The sequence below is a fragment of the Vulpes vulpes genome, chromosome X, assembly GCF_048418805.1.
Source record: "Vulpes vulpes isolate BD-2025 chromosome X, VulVul3, whole genome shotgun sequence".
NCBI classification, from domain to species: Eukaryota; Metazoa; Chordata; class Mammalia; order Carnivora; family Canidae; genus Vulpes; species Vulpes vulpes.
In genome coordinates, this window is record NC_132796.1 from 120881591 (window position 1) to 120909561 (window position 27971).

The window sequence follows — 27971 nt, forward strand, 5'->3', positions numbered from 1 at the left end:
CGTCGGCGGCCCTCCTGGAGTCCACTCCTGTGGGAGGGGCGCTTCATCGTAGGGCGATCCATTACAGAGGCACACTCTAGGCGCTGGCACGCAGCGGCGGGGCCACCCTCTGGGGCCCGGGGCGGTGGAAGCGCCCACGAGCGCCCAGTAAGGCCGCTCTCAGAGGCTAGGCGTGGGGCGCGGCCAGGAAGGAATGACAGTGCTCCTTTGCCGTCTTGGGTGGGGGTTGCCGCCCTCGTTCTCCAAGTCACCCCGGGGCGCCCCAAGTTTCTTTTCTCTGCCGGGTCAGGGTGGGCGGGGAGGGGATAGGCGGGGCGGGAGCAAATGGGCACACGGGGTCTCTCGGGCACCGGATCACGGGTGAGGCGCCCCCCCCCCCCCCCGCGCGGACCTTTTTCTCGCGAGAGCGCGCAGCCCCGCCCTGCGCCTCCGGCGAACGAGGGATCTGCGCGCGGTTCCCAGCCGAGCCAGGTCCGGAGCGTCCGGTTAGGGCGGGGGAGCCCGCGGCTCCGCCACAAAGGAACGCTGAGCGAGACTCCAGCCTGGCGTGTGTCGTGGGGCCCTGGAGCCCAGAGGGAGGGTGTCAGCCCCGTGACCCCCAGGAACCCGCACGCAGCCGCGTAAGCCCCACTCGAGGGTGTTTTCCTTCTTTTTCAGGACCACAGGTCTCTCACAGTTAGGGCAAAGCCTCGGGCAAGAGCCCTACACCCAAGATGGCCAGCCGGAAGCAGGCCTCTCCGCGCCGATGTGGCGACGCCCGATTGGCCGCCGGGCCGCCCGCGCCCCAGCTCCCAGCGGGGACCCAGCCCGCGCAGGTCCGGACGCCACGCCCGTGCGCAGGCGCACCGGGCGGCTGCATCTGTGGTCCGGAAGTGTGACAGAGCGCCCACCCGCCCCGGCCGCGACTCTATGGTAACTGCGCGGGAAGATAGTCCGCCTATATAAGGCCTGCGCAGGCGTGGGAGCGCCTCTTTTTCCTTCGGCGCGGTGAGTAGCCGGGGTTCCGGGCTTGTCCCGTGGCCTCTCTGACTCTCTGCCCTGCTTGGAGGCCTGTCTCCGTCTTCTCTTCCGACTTTGTCTGTTTCGTTGCAGCCACTGAAGATCTGGTGTCGCCATGGGTCGCCGCCCCGCCCGGTGGTGAGTGCCCAACCCGTACAATTTGGCAGCTGAGAAAGGGGGGAGGACTGCGCTTGGCTGCTAAAAGCAGCCGTGGGGTGGGGCCTCAAGTGGAGCGCTCCTGTGCTGGGGACACACTCCACGTCTCTCCCAGTGCCTCCCGGGTCGCTTGGGATCTTCGATTATACTGTTTAAGGTCCATGCGGCTTTTCAGAGCATCTTCTGTTTTGTTGGGTGTTGGGGTGGCCGATTTTCCTTGCACTGGCTGCGCTCCGTCACTTTCGGCCTGGAAGCCACGTCCGCCTTGCATCCTTCCTGTCTTGGAAATTCGCCGCCTTGGGAAGCTCGATACCCTTTCAGGGCCTTTGTGTGCTATCCCGGTCTTATTTCCGGGCGACATGCCCGTGCCTTCTCGGGCGCCAAGGGCCGCCCTGAAAAGCGGGCTCAGTCGCCTTGTGTGCCCTGCAGGGGGCGTTAGAATCTCTTCACACGTGGTCCGGAGCCCCGATTTAATGCCACGTGCCCAAAAGTCGGTGGATAGCATGAAACTGACTCACTAATACTCAGCAAATCTTCCGTGTCTTGAAGTGAGAGGGCCTTTCTTGTTTTTTTGTACCTAGAAAAGTCCCCTAGGATCTGTTAGAAGTATGAGGCCATAAAGGGTCAAGCGAGGTTTTTGGGCTTTTATATTCTTAGAATGGGTGTTTTCTAAGTTCTGACCACCATGTTTTGGTTGTCTTGCTTAGATCCAGTTTCCAGAACTGGAAACAGATTGATACGTTGTTGCCCTCCCCATTCGCAGCCCTCCTTTGGTCTTAACTTAAGGGAGCCTCAAAGTGTTTATTGTTACATTCACTTGTGAACTTTAAACTTCGGATTCCTCCTGTCTCCGCAGTTACCGGTACTGTAAGAACAAGCCGTATCCAAAGTCTCGCTTCTGCAGAGGTGTCCCTGGTAAGTAGTGGGCGTGCTCCCAAACTGGTTTGGCCGCACTGACTCAATTGCCAATGGCACCCCCCTCCCCCACACACCTAACCAAGGTCTTTTCAGATGCCAAGATTCGCATCTTTGATCTGGGGCGGAAGAAGGCAAAAGTGGATGAGTTCCCATTATGTGGCCACATGGTGTCAGATGAGTATGAGCAGCTCTCCTCTGAAGGTGAGGCAGGATTCCTTAATGGCTGTCCCTTCTAGCTGCCCCCCACCAGACCCAGAACACACTGCACTGGATTTCTATTTTAATGAGTGCCTAACGGTGAGCCTTTCTGAAAAACTCACCCATCAGTACAGATATACTGTGAGTCGGGGAGGGTTACAATAAAAACGTGTGTTTATCTCCTCTCACTCTGTTGCCACATGTCATCACCCTAGCCCTGGAGGCTGCCCGTATTTGTGCCAACAAGTACATGGTGAAAAGCTGTGGCAAAGATGGCTTTCACATCCGAGTGCGGCTCCATCCCTTCCATGTTATCCGTATCAACAAGATGTTGTCCTGTGCTGGAGCTGACAGGTGAGCTGGGTCTTGGGTCTCTGCCTTTTCAAGTGTTTACCCATAACTTGAGGCCTTTGTTTGGCTTGGTTTTTTTTTCATTAGGGCAAAGAGATGGCCTCACATACAGAATTCAACCATTTAATAATACAGCCAGGTTAAATTTAGGCTACCAAACAGATCTTAATGGGCCATTTTTGCCCCATACCACCACAGAGAACTGATTTGCAGAAAAAAGCACAAAAGACATTGTGACTGTCTTAGCCTCTTGGTGACAGGTGGAGGGGGCTACTTCTGAGGGAGTAACTTTAATCCTGATGCCAGCAAGCAGGTAGCTGAAGCAGTCACAGGTTGGAGGGCTTTCAGATGAGCCAATGACCCCTTAGAGGGACTGGCTAGTCTGTTTTGAGTTTTCTGTTTTCTGCAGCCAATTAAGCCGACTGTGCTCTTTCTCCATGGGGGCCCAGTGTGCCATGGCTGCAAACAGTAGCCTCCTTGGTAGTGTATGCAGCCTGTTGATTGTATGGGTTGCCCTAAGGGACCTTGGAGACAGCCCTTTGTGGTCTGACTTTGAGGTCTGACATCATGCTATCTCCAATCTAGGCTGCAGACAGGTATGCGAGGTGCCTTTGGGAAGCCCCAGGGCACAGTAGCCAGGGTCCACATTGGCCAAGTCATCATGTCCATCCGTACCAAGCTGCAGAACAAGGAGCATGTGATTGAGGCCCTACGCAGGGCCAAGTTCAAGTTCCCTGGCCGCCAGAAGGTGAGTTGTGCTGAAACCACCATCCTGCCTTTGCATGCCCCAGTGTCTAGGTTTCCTGATGCCATTCTCTTCATCTCTCCCTAGATCCACATCTCCAAGAAGTGGGGCTTTACTAAGTTTAATGCGGACGAATTTGAAGATATGGTGGCCGAAAAGCGGCTCATCCCAGATGGCTGTGGGGTCAAATACATCCCTAATCGTGGCCCCTTGGACAAATGGAGGGCTCTCCACTCATGAGAACCTTGCACCACCTGAACCCTATTCATGCCCACCAATAAATCCTGCTTCTTGTCTGTCTGTCTTTGCATCTGGATTCATGGAGGGTGGGGGGCTCTTTGGAAATCATGAAAAGACTACAAACTGGCCCTGGGCCAGCAAGGAAACATTAGGAATACGGCCTAGAACACACCATCCTCCAAGTTGCCTAAATGGCACTATGATTTGGACCTGCCTAGGTCAGAAATTCAGTTCAGAATCTCTTTTCACAAGTCCAGGCCTTGATGACTCCATAGGCATTGAATGCTGCTTAAGTCCAGTGCCCTGCCCCATTGTGATGAAAAAGGGCTTGTGGCCTACGGTTAACTTGGAGCTGCTGCAAAAGTTCTCCCTGAGGACCCTACCAGAAACATAACTGGAAATGGGGAGAAGTGAGACTAGGCCTGGTCCTAGGCCTAGTGAGACTAGGACTGGTTTTAGCCAGTCCTTTAGAAGACAGGTCTTGAAGTTGGCTCATGAAGAGTTGTGTGCAAGTTTTCAGGCAGCAGTCCTGACTCCACTCCTTCTGGGGACTCCTTTCACATCCTTGGCCACTGTGGCCAGTGTCCATTCTGATACCCAGCTCCCAACCTTAAGTAGCCCATAGGGCTTAGCAAGAAGACCTCATGGCAAGTAGTGTGCAGCTCCCCTGGGCCTGGGGATTCCGGAGTGCTGTCTGGCACCTCAATTGTGTGCCAGGTTTACAAGAGCGTTGGATTCCACATCCTGGAGGAGGAAAGATACCCCCAGGAACTCTATTAAGCCTGATGGCGTGTGGCTCTGCACCCAGAAGAGAATCCTAAAGGAATCTGGCTCCAGAGCAGGGCACAGTGGTTGCAGAGGCTCTCTACTGCTTGCCCAGGCTGGGCTGTGTGCTGCATGTAAGCTCTGGCCCGTCCTCTGGCCTTTTGCAATCATTACTAAACAGCCATTTCTAAAGTTTAAAACCCCCTTTATTTTTGGCCTTGAAATGGTTCTAAACCGTAAGTATTTGTGCTAAAATGGCCCTGATATCCTGCTAGGTGGTTTTACTGAGCTGTTCCCCAGAAATTGAAACTGGGGGGAAGGAAGAGTTCTGTGATCCCAACATCCTAATAAAGAGTCCTTAACCTACAAGCCCGCATACCCACACAGTTGCTATTACGTGAGAAGTGTTACATCTGTTTTCTGTGTGCACCTGTCGCCTGGGTAACCAGCCTGAGCCATGCCTCCTACACCTGCCAGTCAGTGCGGACTGGCGGTACCCTGGGCGGAGGGAGGCTGAGCTGCACAATGGTCGTGAATGGTCGTGAACGTGGGCTTGAGTGCAGGCGGCAGCAGGGCTGTTTGCAGCTATTTTGATTTATTAGATTACAACGAGTTTAAACATACTGTGTTCACTAGTTACTGTGTGTGTAAACTGCTTATCGGTCATTGTATCTGCTGGAATCTTAATGTAGATTCCTGTGAATCCTGTATGCAATAAAAATGGCTCTCTGGCACATCTGCTCCACATGTGTTATATCCCCAAATTTAGCTTTTTCTCAGCGTGTAAGTTCCCTCTTTGTCCTATAATAAAATCTGTTCTGTTGTGATTCCCTTTTCTGAGCCTTGCAGTTGAGCCAAAATCACCTGAGCCCCCTTTCTTCCTCCCCCAGCCCTAGAGCCTACTCTATCCCCTCGAGAGACTAGCCAGGGGCAGAGTGCCATGGGTCTAGCCTCAGGGTCCCTGCCGCCTTCTACATTCTAATGCCAGGCAGGGGCCCAACCAAAAAACACAAACCAAAGCCAAAGAAAAGGCAGGTGGAGACGGGTTGCAGTCCAGTGGGGCAGAGCTATAGTCAGATGGAGGAGGGCTGCAGCCGAAGCCCCTCAGGAGTCTCTGGGTCCCCGGAGCAGTCCAGGAGCAGACAGGAGAGACCACGATTTGAGTCCCGAAGGCAGCACAGTCCTCCCATCTGTGGGTAGCAGGCCCCAGGCTGGTTCGGGCCACCAGGCCCGGCTAGGGGAGCAGGAGTAGCAGCAACAGCAACAGAGCAGCCAGGCTAAGAGGCTGGACCCTGGGTGCCGCCCGGCTCAGCTCCACTTCCACAGGGTAGTGGTCGCTGATGTTGAGGGCCTGGGGGAAGGCAGTGGGGGACAGTGTCAGTGTCGGGCGGGGGGACTTGGCCGTGAGCCCGTCCCTGCCTCGCCCCTTTACCTCCTCCTCGTTGAGTCTGAAGCTCCTGGGGAAGTTAAAGGCGGCCGCGGAGCTGAGCAGACTCTGGCAGCGCTCCCCGTGCAGCACTATGCGGTCGTAGGCGCAGTGGGTGCTGGCCCGCACCGTGGTGTCCTCCCCGTCGGCGATCACCCAGCGGAAGCCCGCCTCGGTCCGCAGCGCCAGCTCAGCCAGGCGCTTTTTGTTCAGTGAGGCGCAGTCAGCGTTGAAGTCCCCAAGCAGGATCATGTCCTGGGCAGGGGACAGCAGTCAGGCCCGGCCACCCAGCCATCGTGTCCCTGGCCCTCCTGTGCGATCTGGCCAGCCCTACCTTGCTCTGCCAGCGCTGGGAGACGTCCAGAAACACGTCGTACAGGGCATTCAGCTCCTTCTCCACGGCCTTCGGAGTGGTGTGCAGCGGGACCAGCACCAGGCTGGGAAGGACTGCAAGGCCCCAGGACGACGGCTCCCACCTGCTCCGCGCATTCCCCACCCAGCCTCTGCCAGTAACCAAGCCCTCAGGGAACCAGCCAGACCCTCCTGCCCGCTCCCACACAGCAGGGCCACCCTTCTTCCCTTCCTACCCTTGCTGGGAAAAGTGAACTGGGCCACGAACGGCTCCCGGGCAAAGAGATCGTCCTTGTCCTCGTACACGTAGGAATCCAGTACCTGTGTCTTGTGGGACCTGGGGGACCAAGGGATGAGAAGCAGTGGCCCCCCATCACCGATTTGGCTTCGCGAGTGCCTACGTCAGAGCTGGCACTCAGCGAGGGGCCCTCCACGACCAGCCCTGTTTCATGTGACTGCAGCCTTCCTCGCTGCTTTTCCAGAACTTGTTTTTTATTGAGACATAATTCACATGCACATACCACGGAATTCACCTGTTTCAAACCCAGAATTCAGTGGCGCTTAGCACATTCACAGGGGTGTCAAACCATAGCCACGATCCGTTTTGGAACATTCTTTTTTTTTTTTTTATAAATTTTTATTTATTTATGATAGTCACAGAGAGAGAGAGAGAGAGAGAGAGAGAGAGAGAGAGAGAGAGAGGCAGAGACACAGGCAGAGGGAGAAGCAGGCTCCACGCAGGGAGCCCGACGTGGGATTCGATCCCGGGTCTCCAGGATCGTGCCCTGGGCCAAAGGCAGGCGCCAAACCGCTGCGCCACCCAGGGATCCCCGTTTTGGAACATTCTTACGGCCCGAAAGAGAAATCTCGTACCCATGAGCAGTGCCCCCCCTCCATGCCCCTCTGCTCCGCCCCTGGCAGCCACTGATCTGTTTTCCGTCTGTAGATTTGCCTGTTTTGGACACTTGGTGTGAATGGAAAGAAAATACTACGTGGTCTTTTGTGTCGGGCTCCTTTCCCTTAGCAGAGGTTTTCAAGGCCCATCCGCTCTGCAGCATGGCTCCCAGCTTCACTCCTTCCTGTCGCTGGGTGACATTCCAGTGCACAAAGAGACCACCTTTTGTTTACCCAGTCAGCGGCTGACGGGCACCTGGATAGCTACTTCTGATTTGGGGCTGTTATGAGCAATCCTACATGGATGTGTTTCTGCAACCCCCCGCCCCCATTATTTGGGAGTGAATTCTAGACATGTGATTTCATCTATATAAATAGATCTCCTTACCTGACCACCCCCCTTGCCCTCTCTATCCTGACCCTGGAGGGCTCCCCCCTCCCCAGGCTGTCTGAAGGACTTAGGGCGGTCTCTGGAGAGCGGGTCTGCCCAAGTCCCACAATCAGCCCCCGTCGTTGTCTCTTCCCAGAAGCTCCGGCCGGCCATTCTCAAAGAGCAGCCCAGCCTGCCCTGAGCCCTTGCAGGGGGGCCCCACATCTGAGCATGGATAGGGAAGGCCTCCTGCGGTAGGGACACGTGAGCGGGAAAGCTGGCTGGGGTAGAGGGGAGTAAGATACCAAAAGAAAACCACTGAGGAGGAAAAAGTGCAATGAGAAGGCGAGGGCCCCTGCAGGAGGAAGGAGCCTGTAAGCTCTTGGGACTACGGAGCCATCTGACACACGGCCAATGCCAAGTCCGCCCTGGCCGCCACCTGCGCTTACCGGTAGATGTACACGTACTTCTCCATGTATGTGTTGCGCCCTAGCAAGGGGCTGCTCAAGAATCTGTAGAACCCGGAGTCATCAAATCTGCCAGGACAGGGAAACCCAGGTCAGGGGCCCTGAGGCTCTGGGGGGCCCTCGGTCAGACCCCCAGAGCCCTCCTCACCGATTGAGTTCTCGAAGCAGGAGGGAGATAGCGCTGCCAGAAGAGTCCACCACCTCCTGCAGCACCATGATGTCGCAGCGAGCCAGGATCTGCAAGACCCGGGAGGGCCGGCCCCGCTCAGTGCCAGCGACCCCAGGAGGAAGGTGGGGTCCCTGGGGAAGTGGCACCGATGCGGCTCTCTGGCTGAGGCCCCCAGACAACACCGGGACCAGACAGGACCCGGGAGAAGCCTGAGTGCCACCCCAACCACGCCGCACCCGCATCACAGAGGAGGAGACTGGGGTCAGCGTCTCGATGTCCTCCCTCCTCTGGGCAGGCAGGGCAGGGGGCTTCGGGCGGGGGCACCTACCCGGACAAAGATGTCCATCACATGTTCCCTGGCCACCTTGGAAAGCGTCAGCCGCTGGGCATTGAAGGCACAGATGCGAAAGGCCTCAGCCCCACCGGGCAGGAGAAGCAGGAGCACGGCTGGGTAATGCATGGCTGTGTGGGCGCTGCTGGGACCTTCTGGAGGAATCCAGGTCGTCCCAGGGTACGGTCCTGGCGAGGCTCAGTTCTGCTTCTCAGAGGACATGGCATATGGAACAGAGGAAGTGATGCTCACCCTGCCACCCAGTTCGAACCTCCCAGAAGTGCCAGCATCAGCACTGCAGATTTCCCGCCTTTGTCCCTTTGGACACCTTCCAACATCGGCACATATGGCTTGACTTCATTCTTTTTTTTATGATTTTATTTTTAAGTGAGGATCCTGGTGGTGCAGTCGGTTGGGCAGCCAACACTTGATTTTGGCTCAGGTCACGATCTCGGGGTTGTGGGATCGAGCCCTGTGTTGTCGGGCTCCACGCTCTGGGAGGAGTCAGCTTCTCTCTCTTTCTCTCTCGCTTCCTCTCCCTCCACCCCTCCCCCTGCTCACATGCACTCTCTCTAAAATAAATACATATTTTAAAAAAAGATTTAAAAAAAAAAAAGATTTCATTTATCTATTCATGAGAGGCACCGAGAGAGAGAGGCAGAGACAAAGGCCGAGGGAGAAGCAGGCCCCACGCAGGGAGCCCGACGCGGGACTATCCCGGGCCTCCAGGGTCACGCCCTGGGCCAAGGCGGCGCTAAACCTCTGGGCCACCGGGGCTGCCCAATAAATACATATTTTAAAAAAGATTTTTAGGCAATCTCTACATCCAACGTGGGGCTTAAACTCACAACCCTGAGATCAAGAGTCTCATGCTCCACTGACGGAGCAGCCAAGCGCCCCTGGGACTTCATTATTTTTAAATATGGTAAAATACACATAGCATAGGATTTACCATCTTAGCCGGGTTTCTTTCTTTCTTTCTTTTTAACCATCTTAACCATTTTTGAGGGTACAGTTCAGTGGCATTAAGTACATTTCCACTGTGATGCAACCATCACCACCATCCATCGCCAGAATTTTTCCAACTTTCCAAACTGAAACTGTCACCATTAGACTCCCCCTCTCCCCCAGCAGCCCCCCTTCCTCTCTTTTTTTTTAAGATTTTTATTTATTTATTCATTCATGAGGGACACACATGCAGAGAGAGAGAGAGAGAGAGAGACAGGCAGACATAGGCAGAGGGAGAAGCAGGCTCCATGCAGGGAGCCCGAGCGGGACTCGATCCCGGGACCCCAGGATCAGGCCCTGGGCTGAAGGCGGCGCTAAACCACTGAGCCACCCAGGGATCCCCCCCACCTTTTTTTACATTCCCACCAACAACAGGTCACAAGAGTTCAACCTCACAGCTAATTTCAACTTCTCACCACCATTATCAACAGGAGGATCGCCTTCACACCTACCTCCCTGCTGCTGAGATGATATCTCCAAGACAAACTCTCACCAGTGGAATGGCTGGGTTCAAGGGCATATAGCACCGGAAGTGATCTCAGCCAGGCCAAATCCCCCACGGCAGTGTGTGCTGCACCCCTTTCCCACAGCCCTGCCACCACCGGACAGCCCCTCTTGATCGAGTCCTGCGTCAGGCTCCCTGCATGGAGCCTGCTTCTGTCTCTGCCTCTCTCTCTCTCTCTATCTCTCTCTCACAAATAAATAAGTAAATCTTTCTTTTTTTAAAGGAGAACTCAGAAGAGCTTTGGCGCTCAGCTCCAGTCTAGCTCAGACTGGCTCACATAAGGCGCGATCGGGGCGAGACCCTTCTAGCAAGGGCCTATGGGGTGGAACGCCTAGTTAGTTGGGTCATTTCTTGGCTGGAACTGTTGGCTCTGCAAAAGGAATCATATTCGTCCTCTGCTTTTATCCCTTGCCCCCATCCGTTCTGCTGATAACGTTCAGCCCTCTTCTTTATTTTAATTTTTTTAAAGACTCTATTTATTTATTCATGAAAGGCACACACACACACACACACAGAGAGAGAGAGAGAGAGAGAGGCAGAGACACAGGCAGAGGGAGAAGCAGGCTCCATGCTGGGAGCCCGACGTGGGACTTGATCCCGGGTCCCCAGGATCATACCCTGGCTGAAGACGGCGTCAAACCGGTGAGCCACCAGGGCTGCCCCCTTTTCTGTATTTTTAAAGATGACTTTCTTGGGCAGCCCGGGTGGCCCATTGGTTTAGTGCTGCCTTTGGCCCCGGGTGTGATTCTGGGGACCCGGGATCGAGTCCCACATTGGGCTCCCTGCACGGGGCTGCTTCTCCCTCTGCATCTCTCTCTGTAATAAATAAATCTTTAAAAAAAAATAAAGATGAATTTCTTTATTTTAGAGAGAGAGCACAAATAGGGAGGGAGAGGGAGAGAGAAGCCCAAGCAGACTCTGCACTGAGCACAGAGCCCTCCTCGGGGCTCAGTCTCACGACCCCGAGGACCCGAGGACCCGAGATTGGGACCTGAGCTGAAACCCAGTAGGACGCTCAGCCCCGCGGCGCCACCCAGGCGCCCCTTTCAGCCCTGTTTGAGTCACTTCCCAGTGCATTCCAGCTGCCACTTGGTCACCTCCCCCGGGGGCTCACTGTGTGCCTCACTCAGGCCCCGTCTCTTCTCCGTTCCTCCCTCTTTGTCATTGGGTCTCTGCGTCTCCTTCCCGCTCCTGGCTGGCCTGAGTGCCCGGCTCTCCCGGGCCACCTGCTCTGTCACTCATGCTGGCTTGGGTGTCCTGCCCTGGTTACTATTCTGGGATGTACGGTGGACATTTGAGCAGCCTGGGGCTGTCAAGGGAAGGCTTCGGGGTTCTAGGGTCAGGGGTCCCCTCCCCCCCATCAGGGCAGAAAGACCCGGAGTGAGTCTCCCGGCTCTAGTCCACAGCGCAGCCCCGGCCCCCAGCCCCCAGCCTTGGCCCCAGCCGCGGGGCTCCCTCCCCCTCCCACCGCAGTCCTCAGGCAGGGGTCACCCCCTCCGCCCGCAGGGCCCCCTACCTACTCAGAGCGGCCGGTATCCGCGCCCGCGGAGCTGTGAGCAGATCGCAGCGCCCCCGCGGGACCGCAGCGCCGTCTGGGCAGGCCCGGGTGGGGGAAGAGGAAGAGGCCGGGCCGCCCCGCCCTTCCTGGCGCTGGTGTGCCCCGCGGGCCGGCGCCCCGGCTCCACCTCCGCCCCCCACGTGGAAGCAGGCGCCGGCGGCCCGGGCTGCGGGCGGTGACAGGCCTGAGTCCGTCGGGGCACCAGGCCAGCGGAGGCTGCGCCCGTCCCCACGGCTGGGCGATCGCCGGGAGCCGCCCGCGGGGGACCGCGCCCCAGAGGGGGGGCTACAAGGCCGGCAGCCCGGGGCCCGTGGGCGCCTGCTCTGTCCCCGTGGGGACGACCCGGGCACTCCGGGACTCTGTAGGCCGGCGGCGGGTCCTCGCTGGTGATGGCGGCGCGATCGCCAGGGCAGTGTCCGGTTGGCAGCACCCGTGGGCGTTAGCACGTTACGACTGGAACTGAGATGAGACAACTCGAAAGCCTTTGTTTTTTAAGATTCATTTTTATTTATTTATGATAACACGCATAGAGAGAGAGAGAGAGGCAGAGACCCAGGCAGAGGGAGAAGCAGGCTCCATGCAGGGAGCCCGATGTGGGACTCGATCCTGGGACTCCAGGATCACGCCCTGGGCCGAAGGCAGGCGCTAAACCGCTGAGCCCCCCGCCCCCCCGGGATCCCCGAAAGTTTTTTTTAAGATTTTATTTGTTTATGCATGAGACACACAAAGAGAGGCAGAGACACAGGCAGAGGGAGAAGCAAGGCCCCACGCTGGGAGCCCGAGGCGGGACTCGATTCCAGGACCCCGGGGTCACGTCCTGAGCCGAAGGCAGATGCTGAACTGCTGAGCCCCCCAGGTGCCCTTTCTAACTGGTTTTTATGTAGAAACTCACTCTTTGGGCCTTCAGCCCAGGACGTGATCCACCCGGGCTGCCTCTAGAAAGTTTTTTGGTTTTTATTATATTTTAAAGATTTTGGGCAGCCCGGGTGGCTCAGTGGTTGAGCGTCTGCCTTCAGCTCAAGGCATGATCCCAGGGTCTCGGGATCGAGTCCCACATTAGGCTCCCTGTGAAGAACCTGCTTCTCCCTCTGCCTGTGTCTCTGCCTCTCTCTCTGTGTGTATCTCTCATGAATAAATAAATAAATACAAATTAAAAAAAGATTTTGGGGATACTTGGGGGGCTCAGCTGTTTAGTGCCTACCTTCAGCCCAGGCATGATCCCAGAGTCCTGGGATCGAGTCCCACATCGGGCTCCCTGCATGGAGCTTGCTGTTTCCTCTGCATGGGTGTCTGCCACTCTCTCTCTCTCTCTCTCTCTCTCTCTCTCTCTCTCTCTGTCTCTCATTGATGGATGAATAAAATCTTTTTTTTTTTTTTTTTTTTAAATGTAGTGAGTATCCATATACCCACCACATTTTATTTTTTTTAATTTTTTTTTAAATTTTTATTTATTTATGATAGTCACAGAGAGAGAGAGAGAGAGAGAGGCAGAGACACAGGTAGAGGGAGAAGCAGGCTCCATGCACCGGGAGCCCGACGTGGGATTCGATCCCGGGTCTCCAGGATCGCGCCCTGGGCCAAAGGCAGGCGCCAAACCGCTGCGCCACCCAGGGATCCCTGGATGAATAAAATCTTAAAAAAAAAAAGATTTTAAGTTATCTCTATGCCCAATGTGGGTCTTGAACTCAGGACCCTGAATTCAAGGGTGCATGCCCTACCATCTCAGCCGGCGAGGTGCCCCTATTTCTTATTTTTGAAGCACAGCTGGATTGACCTTAAAAAATGTTTCCAGGCTTAGAAGAAATAAAGAAGAAAAAATATAGCCTGCTGAGCGGATCCAGGGCTCGCTTCTGGGGTGATGACCGTGTTCCGGAACTAGCTGGAGGCCGGGGTGGACAACACTGGAAGTGCACTCAATGATACATAGTATTTTGCGGTCCTGGGCCTGTGTGGGAATATGCATCACATATTACACGTGACATATGTACACACGTATCGCACAAGCCTGTAATATTGCAACGGTGGCAACTGTGCGCGGACGGCAGGTAAAATCACACAATGTATCATAATATGCACGTAAAGGACCGTGTGTAATATAAAATGCTACAAGCCCGTAGGAAACGGTTAATTCCGCGATGTGCACTTAGTCTCAACTACAACGAAGGGGGGCGCGGGGTCCGGCAACGGCGCCGCCAGCCCGGTGGCGGCGGGGACGCTTCGGGGACGCACCGAGGGGCCGAAGGGGCGCGCGGCCGCCGGGGCCGGGAGCGCGCGGGGGCGGGGGCGGGGCGGGAGCCCGGGGACCCGCCCCCGCTGCCGTCAAGCGGCCTGCGAGCATTTTGCGACAGGCCGTGGGGAGCCGGCCGCCGTCGCCGGCTCGGTTTGCGGCGGGGGCGCGGGGGCGCGGGGCCCCGGTGGCTGCGGCCGCCGCCCCTCTCGCGTCCCGCTGCGACCCCCGGGTCCGGAGCCCGGGGGCGGCTCGGCTGTGGCGACGGAGCGGGGCGGGCCCGGGGCGGCCTGACCTGCGACGTGACCTTGGTCGAGTCCCCGCGTCGCGCGGGGCCGCGGTGGCCGCCTGGGCCGGAGCGGGGGCGCCGGGTCGGGCGGGGGCGATGCCCCTCCACGTGAAGTGGCCGTTCCCCGCCGTGCCGCCGTTCACCTGGACTCTGGCCAGCAGCGTCGTCATGGGCCTGGTGGGCACCTACAGCTGCTTCTGGACCAGTGAGTGGACCCGAAGCCGAGGCGGCATCGGTCACGGCTCCCCGCGCCCGGCCGGAGTTGGGGTTCCGGGCTGTGGGCGCGGGTAGGGGCTAGTTGGGCTGGGGAGCCCCGGGCCCCAGGGAGGATGAGGCCAAGACCCCTCCCCACGGCGCGGCTCTCCCCCCCAGAGTACATGAACCACCTCACCGTGCACAACAAGGAGGTGCTGTATGAGCTCATCGAGAACCGAGGCCCAGCCACGCCTCTCATCACCGTCTCCAATCACCAGTCCTGCATGGATGACCCTCATCTCTGGGGTACCTGGCACCAGGGTTCTGGGCACAGGGAGGCCTGGGGACAACCCGGGATGGGGCCAAAAGAGCAGAGCAAAGGCACTCTTCACTGAGCTCTGGACGTATCCCTGGCACTCCTGCTTCCCCGGGGGGGGGGGGGGGGGGGGCTGCCCGCCCCAACGATGAAAATATGATTTGGGACTTCTTCAGGATCCTCTCTCCGAAAGTGATGTGGCGAGGGCCACAGAGATTCGGATGGAATGAGGAAGTGAGGAAACGGCCGCAGGGCAGAGTCTGATGGCTGCTTCACCTTGATGCAAACCTTCCATTCTCTAAAGCGTTCAAAGTCCCACAAACTATTGGAACAAGTCTGGGAACCGTACGGTGGCCCGTTAGGGAAGGTCTGGCTAGAGACTCGGTGACCTTGTCCTGGCTCCAGGTTTGGTGCAGGCTGAGCTTGTACCCTCCAACCTGCCTCACTTGAGAGTCTGCCACCTGGGAGGTCCCGCTCTGCTGACTTCACAGGGAGCTAGGTGCTCAGCCCCAGTATCCCCGATGCCTGGGTAGAGGTACCCAGAACTTTTATTGATGAATTCAGAAGGTCACACTGTCTGAGAGCTCATGGGAAGCCAGTTGGGCAAATCAAAACCTCACCCTGGCCACTGGGTGGCCAGGGAAGGGCCTGTACAGTGCCACAGGCAGGTCCCATGAGGCCAGGAAGGAGCTTTTAGGGCCATTCAGTAACCTGGACTAGGATGGTGGCAGTAACACGGGAGGAGGAGAAGAATAGGCAGTGGCAAAACGTGCCAGGGTGCTAGGCAGGCCAGATGTGCTGACTAATAAGGTATACACGGCGGGGGGAGGGGGGAGGGAGAGAGCACCACAGACAACTTGGGGTCAGCCCAAGAGTCTGGAAGATGCTACTTTGGGCCACAGGGAGATAGTAGTGCTGCCCTCCCTGTTCCTCATTCCCTGAAACTAGGTGACAGAAAAAGATGCTCCCTAGGGACAAGGCGTGTTGGGGCATGAAGCCGTTTCTTCTCTAGGGATCCTGAAACTCCGCCACATCTGGAACCTGAAGTTGATGCGTTGGTGAGGAGGAATGGGCCCCTGGCATTGGGCCTGGCAGGCCTCACCCATCTCTGCCCAGATTTGCCCTCCTCCTGCTCTGCCCAGGAGGCGGCATCCAGCAGTACAGGCAGGGCATGGGGTGGGATCCCACAGGCCCTCCTGTGCCTTTCCACATTGCCGACGATGTCAGGCATCATGTTGGGCGGCGGGCAGGGAATTAGGGTGCAGGGGAGGCAGGGATGACCGCATCTGTCCCTACTTCAGGACCCCCGCGGCTGCAGACATCTGCTTCACAAAAGAGCTACACTCCCGCTTCTTCAGCTTGGGCAAGTGTGTGCCCGTGTGCCGAGGTAAGCTGATCCTCCAAAAAGGGGCTCGTGGGCTAGTGAACGCAGGGAGGCACCCCTGAGGCCTTCTCTGGTTTACTTTGGAGTGAGGACTGGTGGCTAGTGCCTAGCACTAGCAGTACGGGGAGTGGAGGGACCCAGGTGGGACGTGGAACCTGGGAATGAAGGGAGCCAGAGGCCACTACCCCACTAGTGTGAGTCCCAGTTGCATGGCGTGGTTGCAGGGGCGGCACTGGTTGCTGGAAGAGTGAGGGGGGCCTGCAGGAGAGCACTCATTTCCCGGGACTGCATGAGGTTTCTCAGGGAGGCATTGCCCACAGCTGAGAGACTCCCTGATGGCAGTGAGGTGTCATTGGTCTGCGATGGTGGTGGCATGTGCTGGAGGCTGCACAGTTTGGGGAACAAACAGGCTTGTGGGCTGAGGGTATGACATTGAGTGACTACTCGGCACTTCTCGAGCGCTTCAGGAGATAGGGACCATTTTGATGCCCATTCTCCAAGTAAAGGGGTTTGGAAGGATTAAGCTGCTGGCCCAGTGTCATGGGGTGACATATGGCAGAGCGAGGGTTTGATTCCAGGTTGCTCTTTCCTCTGGGGAAGTACGACATTTTCTAGGCAGAGTATGAAACGCAAGGTGTTCTAGACACAGGAAGCGCATGCCAGGCGCTGAAGAGGTACGCAGTAAAGGTAGAAAATGTAGGTTGCAGGCCCCATGTGTGAAAGTTCTGGAATAATCACGTTAAGAATTTTGGACTCGATTGGCTCATCTGGGTAGTGATGTGCCTTCATCTGTGGTTCAGAGAGAGCACCCTGGCTGCAGCGTGGCTGGTGGATGGGAGCGGAGCCCACGGGAGGCAGGAAGCCCAGTTGGGGCTGTCTCAGTAATTCTGGCAGCAGAGGGTTGTAGCTGGGCCGCTGGAGGCCGCTATGGAGAGAGAGCTGGACAAGAGGGCTGCTCCGGATGACGCAGAGCTGGTAGAACTTGTTCATAGATTGGGAATGAGGAGGGGCAAGGAAAAGATAGCTCAAAGATGCCACGAGGTGACATCTGATGACACTGAGCCGCTGGGAGGGTGGGATGAAGGCGAAGCGGTGTGAGGGTTGGGAGGGGAACTGAGTTCTGCTTTGCACATGTTTCATCCGAGGAGCCTATTGCCCGAGGAGGGAGCAGTCCCAGAGTCAGTGGGAGGTGCAATTCTGGAACTCAAAGGAACAGTCGGGGACGTATTAGGGACACAAGCACTAACAAAGTTGTAAAAGTAGAGATAAGATTGCTGAGAAGAGGGATCCCTGGGTGGCTCAGCGGTTCAGCATCTGCCTTTGGCCCAGGGCGTGATCCTGGAGTCCCGGGATCGAGTCCCACATCAGGCTCCCTGCATGGAGCCTGCTTCTCCCTCGGCCTGTGTCTCTGCCTCTCTCTCTCTCTCTCTCTCTCTCTCTGTCTGTCTCTCATCAATGAATAAATACAATCTTAAAAAAAAAAGATTGCTGAGACGGAGAACAGATGGAGAGCAGGGGCCAAGCAGCCCCTCAGAGCGTGAATGGACAGACAGGCCACCAAGGCAGTAGGAAGCAATGGCCAGAGAGGAAGGAAGGAAAGCAAGCGGGGCCCCTTGACACTGTGGAAACCTCCACTGACCCCAGATAAGCCATTTCTGTCAAGTGACAGCTGCAGGAGCTGCCGGGACAGGATGGAGCAGAGATAGCAGGGATGTCCCCTCCTCTCAGCAGTTCAGTCGTGAGGAGGAGGAGGTAACCAAAGGGTGTCACAGGGCAAGGGAGAGTTTCTTTTCTTTTTTAAAAAGATTTATTTATTTATTTACTCATAAGAGACAGAGAGGCAGAGACACAGGCAGAGGGAGAAGCAGGCTCCCTGTGGGGAGCCCAATGCAGGACTCGAACCCAGGACCCTGGGATCACACTCTGAGCCAAAGGCAGACACTCAGCCACTGAGCCACCCAGGTGTCCCCAAGGGAGAGTTTCTTATTTCTACTTGGTCAAAGTAAAATGTGAAGTGCAATAAAGTCACCTCAAAAAATAAGGAAGAGCTTTTAATGAAAAGCTGCAGTGCCCACCCCTCAAGATCCTCAGATCTACTCCTTAGAGACAACTAACTGCCTCGGACGCTTTCACTTCCTGCTACATTTGAAGGCTACTTCATTTCTCTGAAACAGAAGCAGAAGCTACAGCGTTGTGGCTAGTGACCATGGAATTGTTTATCACAGCCCACCTGACAGATGGAGACTCTGCTCGGGTACCCTGTTCCTGAGTCCCAGTACCTCCTTTCTGTAGCCTCACGCAGAGGCTTTCCAAGTCTGCTTTTTTTTTTTTTTTAAGATTTGTTTATATTTTTTTTAAAAGATTTTGTTTGTTTATTCATGAGAGACACAGAGAGAGAGGCAGAGGCCTAGGTGGAGGGAGGAACAGGTTCCCCACAAGGAGCCTAATATGGGACTCGATCCCATGACCCCGGGATCATGACCTGAGCCAAAGGCAGACACTCAACCACTGAGCCACCCAGGTGCCCCTTAAGATTGATTGATTGATTGATTGATTGATTGATTTCTAAGTTTCTTTTTTTTTTAGTAATCTCTACACTCAGTGTGGAGCTCGAACTCATGACCCTGAGGTCAAGCGTCATATGCTCTTCTGATGAAGACACCCAAACACCCTCCATGTCAACTCCTTGTCTTATTCTTTTTGATTTGCATCTAAGTTTTATTGTATAATTAGAAGGATAAAACAATTCTTTTTTTAAAAGATTTTATTATTTATTCATGAGACACAGAGAGAGGCAGAGACCCAGGCAGAGGGAGAAGCAGACTCCCCACCGGGGGCCCAGTATGGGACTAGATCCCAGGACCCCGGGATCACACTCCAAGCCAAAGGCAGACGCTCAACCACTGAGCCACCCAGGTGTCCCCAGAAAACAAAATCTTAATTCTAAGCACCTTCAGTGAGAGAAAGTGGGCAGGGACAACCTGTGAATGTGAATCCAACATACATGATGTGCAGCAGAGATCTAACAACGTGTGTTAAAGCAAAGGAAGCATCTGGCATATTTGGCTTCTGTATTCCAAAATACTCCATTTCCCCCTCAAACATAGGCCTTATGATATGACATGAAGTATCAGAGGGACCTTGTACAAGTTACACAAGTGAGTAGAAATAGCATTTGCAAAAGCTAAATATTCGTGTGCTGTTCCAAAATCATAGTAGTAGTAGTTTTTCCCTTTCATTTATTTAAGATTTCTTTTCTTCTTTTTTACTGAAGTATAGTTGGTGCCCACTGTTACAGTAGTCTCAGGCGTACGGTGTAGTGATTGGCGACTATACGTTACGCCGTGCTCGCCACAAGTGTGGCTACCACCTGTCACCATACACCACTATTACCATCCCATTGACTGTATTCCCTGTGCAGTACCTTCCACCCATGTGACTTATATTCACTCTGCAACTGGGAGCCTGCATGTCCCACTCTCCATCCATTTTGCCCATCCCTCCACCCCTGCTCCTCCAGCAGCCATCAGTTTGTTCTCTGTATTTGTGGGTTTATTTCTGCTTTTGGGTTATTCTTTTGTTTTGATTTTGATATTCCACATATAAGTGAAGTCATCTGGTATTTGTTTTTCTCTGACTTATTTCTCTTAGGATAATGTTGTTGCAGATGGCAATATCTTTTGTCCGTTTTTAACAGTGGGGGAGGGGCAGAGGGGGAGATAGAATCAGCCTGACATGGGTCTTGATCTCATAGCCCTGAGATCGTGACCTGAGTTGAAACCAAGAGTTAGATGCTTAACCAACTGAGCACCCAGGGGCCCCTTATATATTTGTTTGTTTATTTATTTACTGACTTATTTAAGTTTTTTTTAAAGATATTATTTATTCATGAGAGACACAGAAAAAGAGGCAGAGACACAGGCAGAGGGAGAAGCAGGCTCCATGTAAGGAACCTGATGTGGGACTCGATCCCAGGAATCCCGGATCACACCCTGAGCCAAAGGCAGACACTCAACTGCTGAGCCACCCAGGCATCCCTATTTTTTTTTTTTAAGTACGCTCCATGCCCAGTGTGGGACTTGAACTCAAAACCCTGAGATCAAGAGTCTCATGCCCTACTGACTGAGCCAGCCAGGTACCCCTAAGATCACATTCTTTTTTATGGCTGAGTAATTTTCTGTGTGTGTGTGTGTGTGTGTGTGTGTACACGTGTATGTACACATCACGTTTATTCATCTATCAGTGGACAAATAACATGGTTCCATGTCTTGGCTGTTGTAAAGCTGCAATAAATATAGGGGTGCACATATCTTTTTGAATTAGTGTTTTTTTTTCTTTTTTTTAAAGATTTTATTTATTCATGAGAGACACACAGAGAGAGGCAGAGACCCAGGCAGAGGGAGAAGCAGGCCCCATGCAGGGAGCCCGACGTGGGACTCGATCCCGGGTCTCCAGGATCATACCCTGGGCCAAAGGCAGACGCCCAACTGCTGAGCCACCCAGGCGTCCCAGTGGTTTTGTTTTCTTTGGGTAAATACCCAGTAGTGGTATTGCTGATCATATGCCACTTTTAATTTTTTGAGGAACCTCCGTACCGCTTTCCACAGTGGCCACACCAGTCTGCATTCCCACCAACAGTGCACAAGTGTTCCTTTAACGCCACATCCTCGCCAACATTTGTTATTTCTTGTCTTTTTGATACTAGCCTTTCTGACAGGTGTGAAGTGGTATCTCATGGTGGTTTTGATTTGCCTTTCCCTGATGATCAGTGATGTTGAGCATCTTTTCATGTGTATAGTAGCCATCTGTATGTCTTTGGAGAAATGTCTAAGTTTTTTAATTGGATTATTTGGATTTTTTGTGTTGAGTTATATAAGTACTTTATAAAGTTTGGATATTTGGAAATACCATTTGCAAATATCTTTTCTCATTCAGTAGGTTGCCTTTTCATTTTGTTCATGGTTTCCTTTGCTGCGCTGTGCAAAAGCTTTTTATTTTGATGTACTCCCAGTACTTATTTTTGCTTTTGTTTCCCCTGCCTGAGGAGACATGCATATAATAATGTTGCTAAGACCAATGTCAAAGAGACCACTGCTTGTGTTTTCTTCTAGAAGTTTTATGGTTCCAGGTCTTAAATCCATTTTGAGTTTATTTCTGTGTATGATGATATAAAATAGTCCAGTTTCATTCTTTTGCGTGTGGCTGTCCAGTTTTTCCCAGCACGGTTTGTTGAAGAGACTGTCTTTTCCCCATTGTATATTCTTGCCTCCCTAGTTGTAGATTAATTGGTCATATAAGCATGGGTTCATTGCTGGGCTCTCTATTCTACTCCATTGGTCTGTGTGTCTGTTTTTGTGCTGGTACTATACTGCTTTGGGTCACATGGATGTTTTAACAACACTAATTCTTCCAATCCATGAGCATGGAATATCTTTCCATTTGTTTGTGTCATCATTCATCATGATGAATTTCTTTCATCAGTGTTTTATAAGTACATGTCTTTCACCTCCTTGGTTAAGTATATTCCTAGGTATTTTGTTCTTTTTGGTATAACTGTAAATGGAATTGTTTTCTTAATTTCTCCTTCAGCTATTTCATTATTAATATATAGAAATGCAGTAGATTCTATATGTTAATTTTTTAAAAGATTTTATATATTTATTCATGAGAGACACAGAGTGAGAGAGAGAGGCAGGGACACAGGCAGAGGGAGAAGCAGGCTCCATGCAGGGAGCTCGATGTGGGACTCGATCCTGGGACTTTGGGATCATGCTCTGAGCCAAAGGCAGATGCCCAACCACTGAGCCACCCAGGCATCCCTATATATTAATTTTTAAATATTTTATTTATTTATTTGAGAGAGAGAGCAGAAGCAGGGGGGCAGGGCAGAGGGAGAGGGAGAAGCAGACTCTCTGCTGAGCAGGGAGCCTGATGTGGGGCTCCATCCCAGCACCCTGAGATCATGACCTGAGCTGAAGGCAGATGTTTAACCGACTAAGCCACCCAGGCACCCCATCTATATGTTAATTTTGTAGCCTGTAACTTTATTGAATTCATTTATTACTTTTTAAAAAAAAAAGATTGTATTTATTCATGAGAGACAGAGGGAGGCAGAGACCAGGCAGAGGGAGCAGCAGGCTCCATGCAGGAATCCCAATGGGGGACTCGATCCTGGGACTCCAGGATCACACCCTGAGCCAAACGCAGGTGCTCAACCACTGAGCCACCCAGGCGTCCCAAATTCATTTATTACTTCTAATGCTTTTTTTAAAAGATTTTATTTATTTATTCACGAGAGACAGAGAGGCAGAGACACAGGCAGAGGGAGAAGCAGGCTCCTCTTAAGGGAACCCAATGTGGGGCTCGATCCCTGAACTGCAGGATCATGCCGTGAGCTGAAAGCAGAGCTTAACTGCTGAGACATCCAGGCGTCCCTAATACTTTTTTTTGAGGTTTTATTTATTTATTCATGAGAGACACAGAGAGAGAGAGGCAGAGACACAGACAAAGGGAGAAGCAGGCTCCCCGTGGGGAGCCTGATGCGGGACTCGATCCCCAAACTACAAGATCATGCCCTGAGCTGAAGGTGACGCTCAACCAATGAGCCACCCAGGTGCCCCTACTTCTAATACTTTTTTGGTGGAGTCTTCAGAGTTTTCTTTTTTTTTTTTAATTTTATTTATTTATTCATGAGAAGCAGAGAGAGAGAGGCAGAGGCATCGGCCAAGGGAAAAGCAGGCTCATGCAGGAAGCCCCATGCGGGACCCCATCCCGGGACTCCGGGATCACGCCCTGAGCCAAAGGCAGACGCTCAACTGCTGAGCCACCCAGGCGTCCCTCTTCAGTTTTCTATGCATAGTATCATGTCATCTGCAATAGAGACAGCTTAATTCCTTCCTCACCAACATGGGTGCCTCTTACTTTTTCTTGTCTGACTGCTGTGGCTGGGATTTCTAGTACTATGTTGAGTAAAAATGGCAAGAGTGGACATCCTTGTCTTATTCCTAATCTTAGAGGAAAATTTCTCGGTTTTTCACCATTGAGTATGATGTTAGCTGTGGGTTTGTCATATATGGCTTCTTTATATTGAGTTAAGTTCCCCCTGAACCCACTTTGTTGAGAGTTTTTATCATGAACAGATATTGAATTTTTTCAAATCCTTTTTCTGCATCTATTGAGATGACCGTATGATTGTTATCCGTCATTTTGTTAACGGGTGTATTGCATCGATTGATTTGCAGATATTGAACCATCCTTGAGTCCCTGGAATAAATCCCACTCAATTGTGCTGAATGATCCTTTTAATGTGTTGAATTCAGTTAGCTAATATTTTGTTGAGGGTTTTTGCATCTATGTTCGTCAGGGATATTGGCCTGTAGTTCTCTTTTTTTGTGACGTATTTGGTTTTGGTATCAGGATAATGCTGGCCTTGCAGAATGTATTTGGAAGCTTTCCTTCCTCTTCTGTTTTTTGAAAGTTTGAGAAGAGTAGTAGGTATTAACTCTTCATTAAATGTTTGACAGACTTCACCTGTGAATCCTTCTGGTCCTGGACTTTTGTTTGTTGAGAGTGTTGTGATTCTCAATTCAAATAATCATTTACTAGTAGGCAGCCTGTTCAGCTTTTCTATTTCTTCCTGATTCTGTTTGGCGCATGTATCCATTTCTTTTAGGTTGTCTGATTTGTTGGCATAACATTTTTCATATTACTCTTTTATAATCCTTTGTGTATCTGTGATCTCAGTTGTCATTTCTCCTCTTTCGTTTCTGATTTTATTTGGATCCTCTCTTTTTTTTTTCTTGATGAGTTTAGAGGTTTATCAATTTTGTTTATCTTTTTGGGACACCTGGATGGCTCAGCAGTTGAGTGCCTGCCTTCGCTCAGGGCATGATCCTGGGATCTGGGATTGAGTCCTACGTTGGGCTCCTTGAGTGAAGCCTGCCTCTCCCTCTGCCTGTGTCTCTGCCTCCCTCTCTCTCTATCTCTCTCTCTCTGTCTCTCATGAATAAAAAAAAAAAAATCTTTAAAAAAAATTTATCTTTGGGATCCCTGGGTGGCGCAGCGGTTTGGCGCCTGCCTTTGGCCCAGGGCGCGATCCTGGAGATCCGGGATCGAATCCCACGTCGGGCTCCCGGTGCATGGAGCCTGCTTCTCCCTCTGCCTGTGTCTCTGCCTCTCTCTCTATCTCTCTGTGACTATCATAAATAAATAAAAATTAAAAAAAATTTATCTTTTCAAAGAACCAGCTGTTGGTTTCATTGATTTTTTATTTTTAGTCTATTTCATTTATTTCCACTCTGATCTTTATTGTTTCCTTCTTTCTACTAACTTTGGGCTTTGCTCTTCTTTTTATAGTTCTTTCGGTATGAGGTTAGATTGCTTATTTGAGATCTTTCATGTCTCTTGAGGTAGGTCTGTATCATTATAAATTGCCTTCTTAGAACTGCTTTTGCTGCGTCCCAAAGATTTAGGAGAATTGTAGTTTACTATAATTTTGATTTCAAGCTGGATGGCTTAGTTACACCAGTAGGGTGTAGTAGAGAAGGAGATAACACCTCTGAAGCCCACCTCCTGCCAGGTAATGCTATCCCAAGTAGGGAAGGCACTGCTCCCATGATGCCCTGAGGAACTGTGGTGAGGGATTGCTCTTCAACTCCAGCCCCCAAGGGAGCTGCTGGGCCAGGTCCCCATTGGGTTATGTTGGGTTGAAACTCCTGGATGCCTCACTAGCACCTTCTAAACACTCAGCCTTGCAGAAAACAGGTTAAAAGTCCATTTCTTGGTGCACTGACCTGAGATAGTCCCAATGTCTGTCTCCTCGTCTTTTTTTTTTTTAAGATTGTATGTATTTATTCATGAGAGAGACAGAGAGAGGCAGAGACACAGGTAGAGGGAGAAGCAGGCCCCATGCAGGGAGCCTGACGCGGGACTCGATCCTGGGTCTCCAGGATCACACCCTGGGCTGAAGGCGCGCTAAACTGCTGAGCCGCCGGGGCTGCCCTGTCTCCTTGTCTTTATGCCATGTCTCTCCCTACTCGATAAGTCTGTCCGTCACTGTCCACTATATGGACAAGGTTGGGGAGATTCTTACTGCGTGTGGTCACAGATTGTCTCCACAGGACTCCCAGTTGAAAGCCAGCACGTAGCATTAGGCATCTGTATCTTGTTGCTAACTGCCAGGCCACCTGGGTCCAGTGTCATGGTCTCCAGGTGTCTCCAAGGTGAGTGTCGTTAGCCATGGGGGCAGCTGAATCCCCCTGTTTTCAGCCAAACAAGTTTGAGTCTTTCCCAACTCTCAGTGACACCATGTGTTGCATCGAATGTTCTCCCTTTCCCAAGAGTCCTCGATAAGCAAGTGTCTCATTTCAGAGACGAAGGGGTCAGCAGGAGGGAGGGATGGTGAGGCTGAGGGCTCAGGTGGGGCTGGGAGGCCTGTGAGGCCGGGCTGTGGGGACTGGCCTCGCTGAGACCTCAGGAAAGGGTGGCTGTCTGGGATCTGGGGTCCAAGGGGGGCTGGAGATCACGAACAGACGTGCTTTGCTCCAGCAGCTCGGGGCCAGGGGCAGCAGATGGTAGGCTCGCGCCAGGGCCGGGGCGTCCCACAGAGAAGGCTCCCGGAGCTGGAGAGGGCAGGCGGGCGGGGAAGGCCATAGGGCATGGAGCAGGTGTCGCGGCTCAGCGGGGGAGGCTGTGTGGTGGCACCAGCGGGCGCAGGGCGGGCTGGAGGCTGGTGGACATTGGAATCGCCGGTTCGGCATCTGAGTTGGAGGCAGTGTCGCCGCCGTGCACGTGACAGGCACTTAGAGGTCGTCCTTGAACGAGGACAGCGGGGGCCACGGTGCAAGCAGGCTGAGTCCCCAGAGACGGCGGTTGGAGGGTGTCCACGTGGACGGTGCAGCAGGGGCTGCGGAGGCCCTGGAGTGGCTGCTTCATCCCCAGGGGAAGCAGGGAGCCCTGGGAGAGCGGGGACCGACAGCGCAGGCCTTTTCTCGGCAGGAGACGGCGTCTACCAGAAGGGAATGGACTTCATTCTGGACAAGCTCAACCACGGGGACTGGGTGCACATCTTCCCCGAAGGTCAGTGGGGTTGGCGGGGTTGGACACGCCCCCAGCCCCCCAGGCCTCACCTCTGGCCTCTCTCTCCACAGGGAAAGTGAACATGAGCTCCGAGTTCCTCCGCTTTAAGTGGGGTAGGTGCTGCTGCCCGCCGGCCGGGGCGGGGGTGGCGGGGCTCGCGGAGGAGCTGGGCCACCGGAGTTGGTGTTGCTTGGAAGTGGGCGGGGGTGGCTTCGCTGTAGGCTGGCACCGAAGCTTTGCTCGTGCCAACGTTTCTGCCTCTCCCCGGGGCAGGAATCGGACGCCTCATTGCTGAGTGTCATCTCAACCCTGTCATCCTGCCGCTGTGGCACGTCGGTGAGCCTCCCTCTGGGGCCCAGTCGGCAGCCTGGGGATGGGGGCGGGAGAGATGGGGTGGTGGCGGGTAGGGGGGGCCCTGGGGTGGGGGCTGGGGCTTCATCTGTTCCCAGACTGCCCTGCTCCACCCCATGCCCGCTTCCTGGCCTCTGTCCATTGTGCTGCAGGAATGAACGATGTCCTTCCTAACAGCCCGCCCTACTTCCCTCGCTTTGGACAGGTGGGTAGGGGCTGCCGACCTTCACCCATCTGTCTTGTCTGCCATCTGCCTCGTGTGTCCCACTCGGCACCACTGAAGCCAGATTCAGGAGGAGCTGAGCTCGAAGCTGCAGCAGGGGGACCCGAGTGGGACGGGGGGGCGGGGGCTTCCTGGCACCAAGGCTGGTAGAAGGAGAGCAAAAGAAATCCGGCTGGGTGGGGGTGAGGTGAGCCCCGGGCTTTGGACAGACAGGCCATCTGGAGCATGGACTGCAGGACCGAATGTCACCGAGCCTGACCACCTCGGTTTAAAGAGGGAGCGTGGTCATGAGGGAGCATGTAGCGAGTTAGGGGCAGGGCTTGGCTTCTGGCTCTCTGGGGTGGTGGGGCCATGGCGGTGGCCACTGTCCCTGTTGCTGTCACCCGCTGTGACCACTCTCCCTACAGAAGATCACTGTGCTGATCGGGAGGCCCTTCAGTGCCCTGCCTGTGCTCGAACGGCTGCGGGCAGAGAACAAGTCAGCTGTGAGTTGTCTTTCTCCCCGCCCTCCCCCTCCCCGGCTCCCCTGTAGCTGTCTTAGCCTCCCCGGGCCTTTGGGCGAAGGTCCCCGAGGGCTGCAGGCCAGCCCCAGTCCTTCCCCTCAGGTGGAGATGCGCAAAGCTCTGACCGACTTCATTCAGGAAGAATTCCAGCGCCTGAAGGTCCAGGCGGAGCAGCTCCACAACCACCTGCAGCCCGGGAGCTAGGCGCCGCCCGGCCCAGACCTGCCCTCGCTGCCTCCTGCAGGGCCGCTGGCCCCCAGCCCGGGGGGGGGGGGGGGGGGGCAGCTCCCACCCAGGCCCCAGCCGCCTGCTCTCAGGGCTGCCTTCGGGTTCTTGCCCCACACAGAGCTGAACTGGGGGACGCGCTGATGTTTTGAGATCAGATACGTGTTTTTAGACAGATTTATGCTTAACCCTTGATGGGTAGCGTGTCCTCGTTGGTGAGCATTCCTTCTGCTCTGAGCTGCTTCAGTTGAAGGAAGTGCTCCTCCCACTCGGCCACGAAAAGAGGAGGAAATTTTGGCGGGGGCCTGCCTCCTCCTTGCCTTCAGGTGTTCTCCGCCAGGGCTGGCATCGGGATGGAGGGTACTTGAAGGGGGGTGGGCATCCAGGCCAGAACTTTGGGTAAGGGGTCCAGGAGGCCCTTGGCCCGGCGTCCACCCACCGGCTCCAATCTGGGAGCCGTCCAGCACCTCCTCAGGGATGGCCGCAGCCACGTCTTCCTTCTGCCCACACTTCCCGCAGATGTGGGGTCCTCAGGCAGGGCCCAACCCTGGGCTGCAAGCAGAAGAGCAGCCTTTTGCCAGAAGTGGAAGCCAGCTGAACGGAGCCTGCAGCAAGGGCCTGACACCCAGCCACTTGCCCACGTGCCAGGGCCCACCAACTGACAGGAGTCCCCCCTGGGCCTGGGTTTTTGTATTTTGTAACCAATAAAGCATCTGTGTCGTGTTTTACC

The 27971-nt window shown here is 54.0% G+C and overlaps 3 protein-coding genes and 1 non-coding gene across 9 annotated transcripts; 3 read left to right on the top strand and 1 right to left on the bottom strand.

The window, feature by feature from the left end:
• The first annotated feature begins 908 nt into the window (after positions 1 to 908).
• Positions 909 to 3667, top strand: RPL10 (ribosomal protein L10). Its single transcript, XM_025988018.2, has 7 exons — positions 909 to 987; positions 1093 to 1137; positions 2012 to 2070; positions 2167 to 2274; positions 2487 to 2625; positions 3208 to 3370; positions 3455 to 3667. Exons 2-7 carry the CDS (start codon positions 1115 to 1117, stop codon positions 3605 to 3607), a joined length of 645 nt encoding a protein of 214 aa, XP_025843803.2. The 5' UTR covers positions 909 to 987; positions 1093 to 1114; the 3' UTR covers positions 3608 to 3667.
• Positions 3026 to 3159, top strand: LOC112911516 (small nucleolar RNA SNORA70). Its single transcript, XR_003233383.1, has one exon. It is a non-coding gene; the product is annotated as a small nucleolar RNA SNORA70 (small nucleolar RNA).
• Positions 3668 to 4556: 889 nt separating the features above from the next.
• On the bottom strand, positions 4557 to 11569 carry DNASE1L1 (deoxyribonuclease 1 like 1). 5 transcript variants are annotated; one of them, XM_025988022.2, is made up of 8 exons: positions 11414 to 11569; positions 8378 to 8587; positions 8029 to 8117; positions 7863 to 7949; positions 6386 to 6486; positions 6133 to 6245; positions 5805 to 6053; positions 4557 to 5723 (listed from the first exon to the last, which is right to left on the bottom strand). In XM_025988022.2, the coding sequence occupies exons 2-8, from the start codon at positions 8507 to 8509 to the stop codon at positions 5607 to 5609; spliced, it is 888 nt and encodes a 295-aa protein (XP_025843807.1). In that variant the 5' UTR covers positions 8510 to 8587; positions 11414 to 11569; the 3' UTR covers positions 4557 to 5606. The 5 variants fall into 5 exon arrangements, with proteins under 5 accessions (XP_025843807.1, XP_025843809.1, XP_025843808.1 ...); XM_025988024.2 differs by having other exon boundaries at positions 8378 to 8584; positions 11414 to 11565; XM_025988023.2 differs by having other exon boundaries at positions 8378 to 8590; positions 11414 to 11534.
• Positions 11570 to 13793: 2224 nt separating this feature from the next.
• Positions 13794 to 27969, top strand: TAFAZZIN (tafazzin, phospholipid-lysophospholipid transacylase). 2 transcript variants are annotated; one of them, XM_025988038.2, is made up of 10 exons: positions 13794 to 14172; positions 14340 to 14468; positions 15491 to 15536; positions 15780 to 15865; positions 25859 to 25939; positions 26011 to 26052; positions 26213 to 26275; positions 26443 to 26495; positions 26921 to 26998; positions 27761 to 27969. In XM_025988038.2, exons 1-10 carry the CDS (start codon positions 14064 to 14066, stop codon positions 27947 to 27949), a joined length of 876 nt encoding a protein of 291 aa, XP_025843823.1. In that variant the 5' UTR covers positions 13794 to 14063; the 3' UTR covers positions 27950 to 27969. The 2 variants fall into 2 exon arrangements, with proteins under 2 accessions (XP_025843823.1, XP_025843824.1); XM_025988039.2 differs by lacking the exon at positions 27761 to 27969 and adding an exon at positions 27119 to 27400.
• The last annotated feature ends 2 nt before the right edge of the window (positions 27970 to 27971 follow it).

What these genes read in the sequence shown, in the direction of transcription:
- TAFAZZIN (XM_025988038.2), top strand. Translation starts at nt 14,064, where the DNA reads ATGCCCCTCCACGTGAAGTGGCCGTTCCCCGCCGTGCCGCCGTTCACC. An exon ending in GGTGCACATCTTCCCCGAAG is followed by an intron (nt 25,940 to 26,010) that starts GTCAGTGGGGTT and finishes CTCTCTCCACAG; the next exon opens with GGAAAGTGAACATGAGCTCC. An exon ending in GGGCAGAGAACAAGTCAGCT is followed by an intron (nt 26,999 to 27,760) that starts GTGAGTTGTCTT and finishes CACTTCCCGCAG; the next exon opens with ATGTGGGGTCCTCAGGCAGG.
- RPL10 (XM_025988018.2), top strand. Translation starts at nt 1,115, where the DNA reads ATGGGTCGCCGCCCCGCCCGGTG. An exon ending in GGTCGCCGCCCCGCCCGGTG is followed by an intron (nt 1,138 to 2,011) that starts GTGAGTGCCCAA and finishes CTGTCTCCGCAG; the next exon opens with TTACCGGTACTGTAAGAACA. An exon ending in AGTTCCCTGGCCGCCAGAAG is followed by an intron (nt 3,371 to 3,454) that starts GTGAGTTGTGCT and finishes ATCTCTCCCTAG; the next exon opens with ATCCACATCTCCAAGAAGTG.
- DNASE1L1 (XM_025988022.2), bottom strand. Translation starts at nt 8,509, where the DNA reads ATGCATTACCCAGCCGTGCTCCTGCTTCTCCTGCCCGGTGGGGCTGAG. An exon ending in CCCAGCGCTGGCAGAGCAAG is followed by an intron (nt 6,054 to 6,132) that starts GTAGGGCTGGCC and finishes TCCCCTGCCCAG; the next exon opens with GACATGATCCTGCTTGGGGA. An exon ending in TCAGACTCAACGAGGAGGAG is followed by an intron (nt 5,724 to 5,804) that starts GTAAAGGGGCGA and finishes GCCTTCCCCCAG; the next exon opens with GCCCTCAACATCAGCGACCA.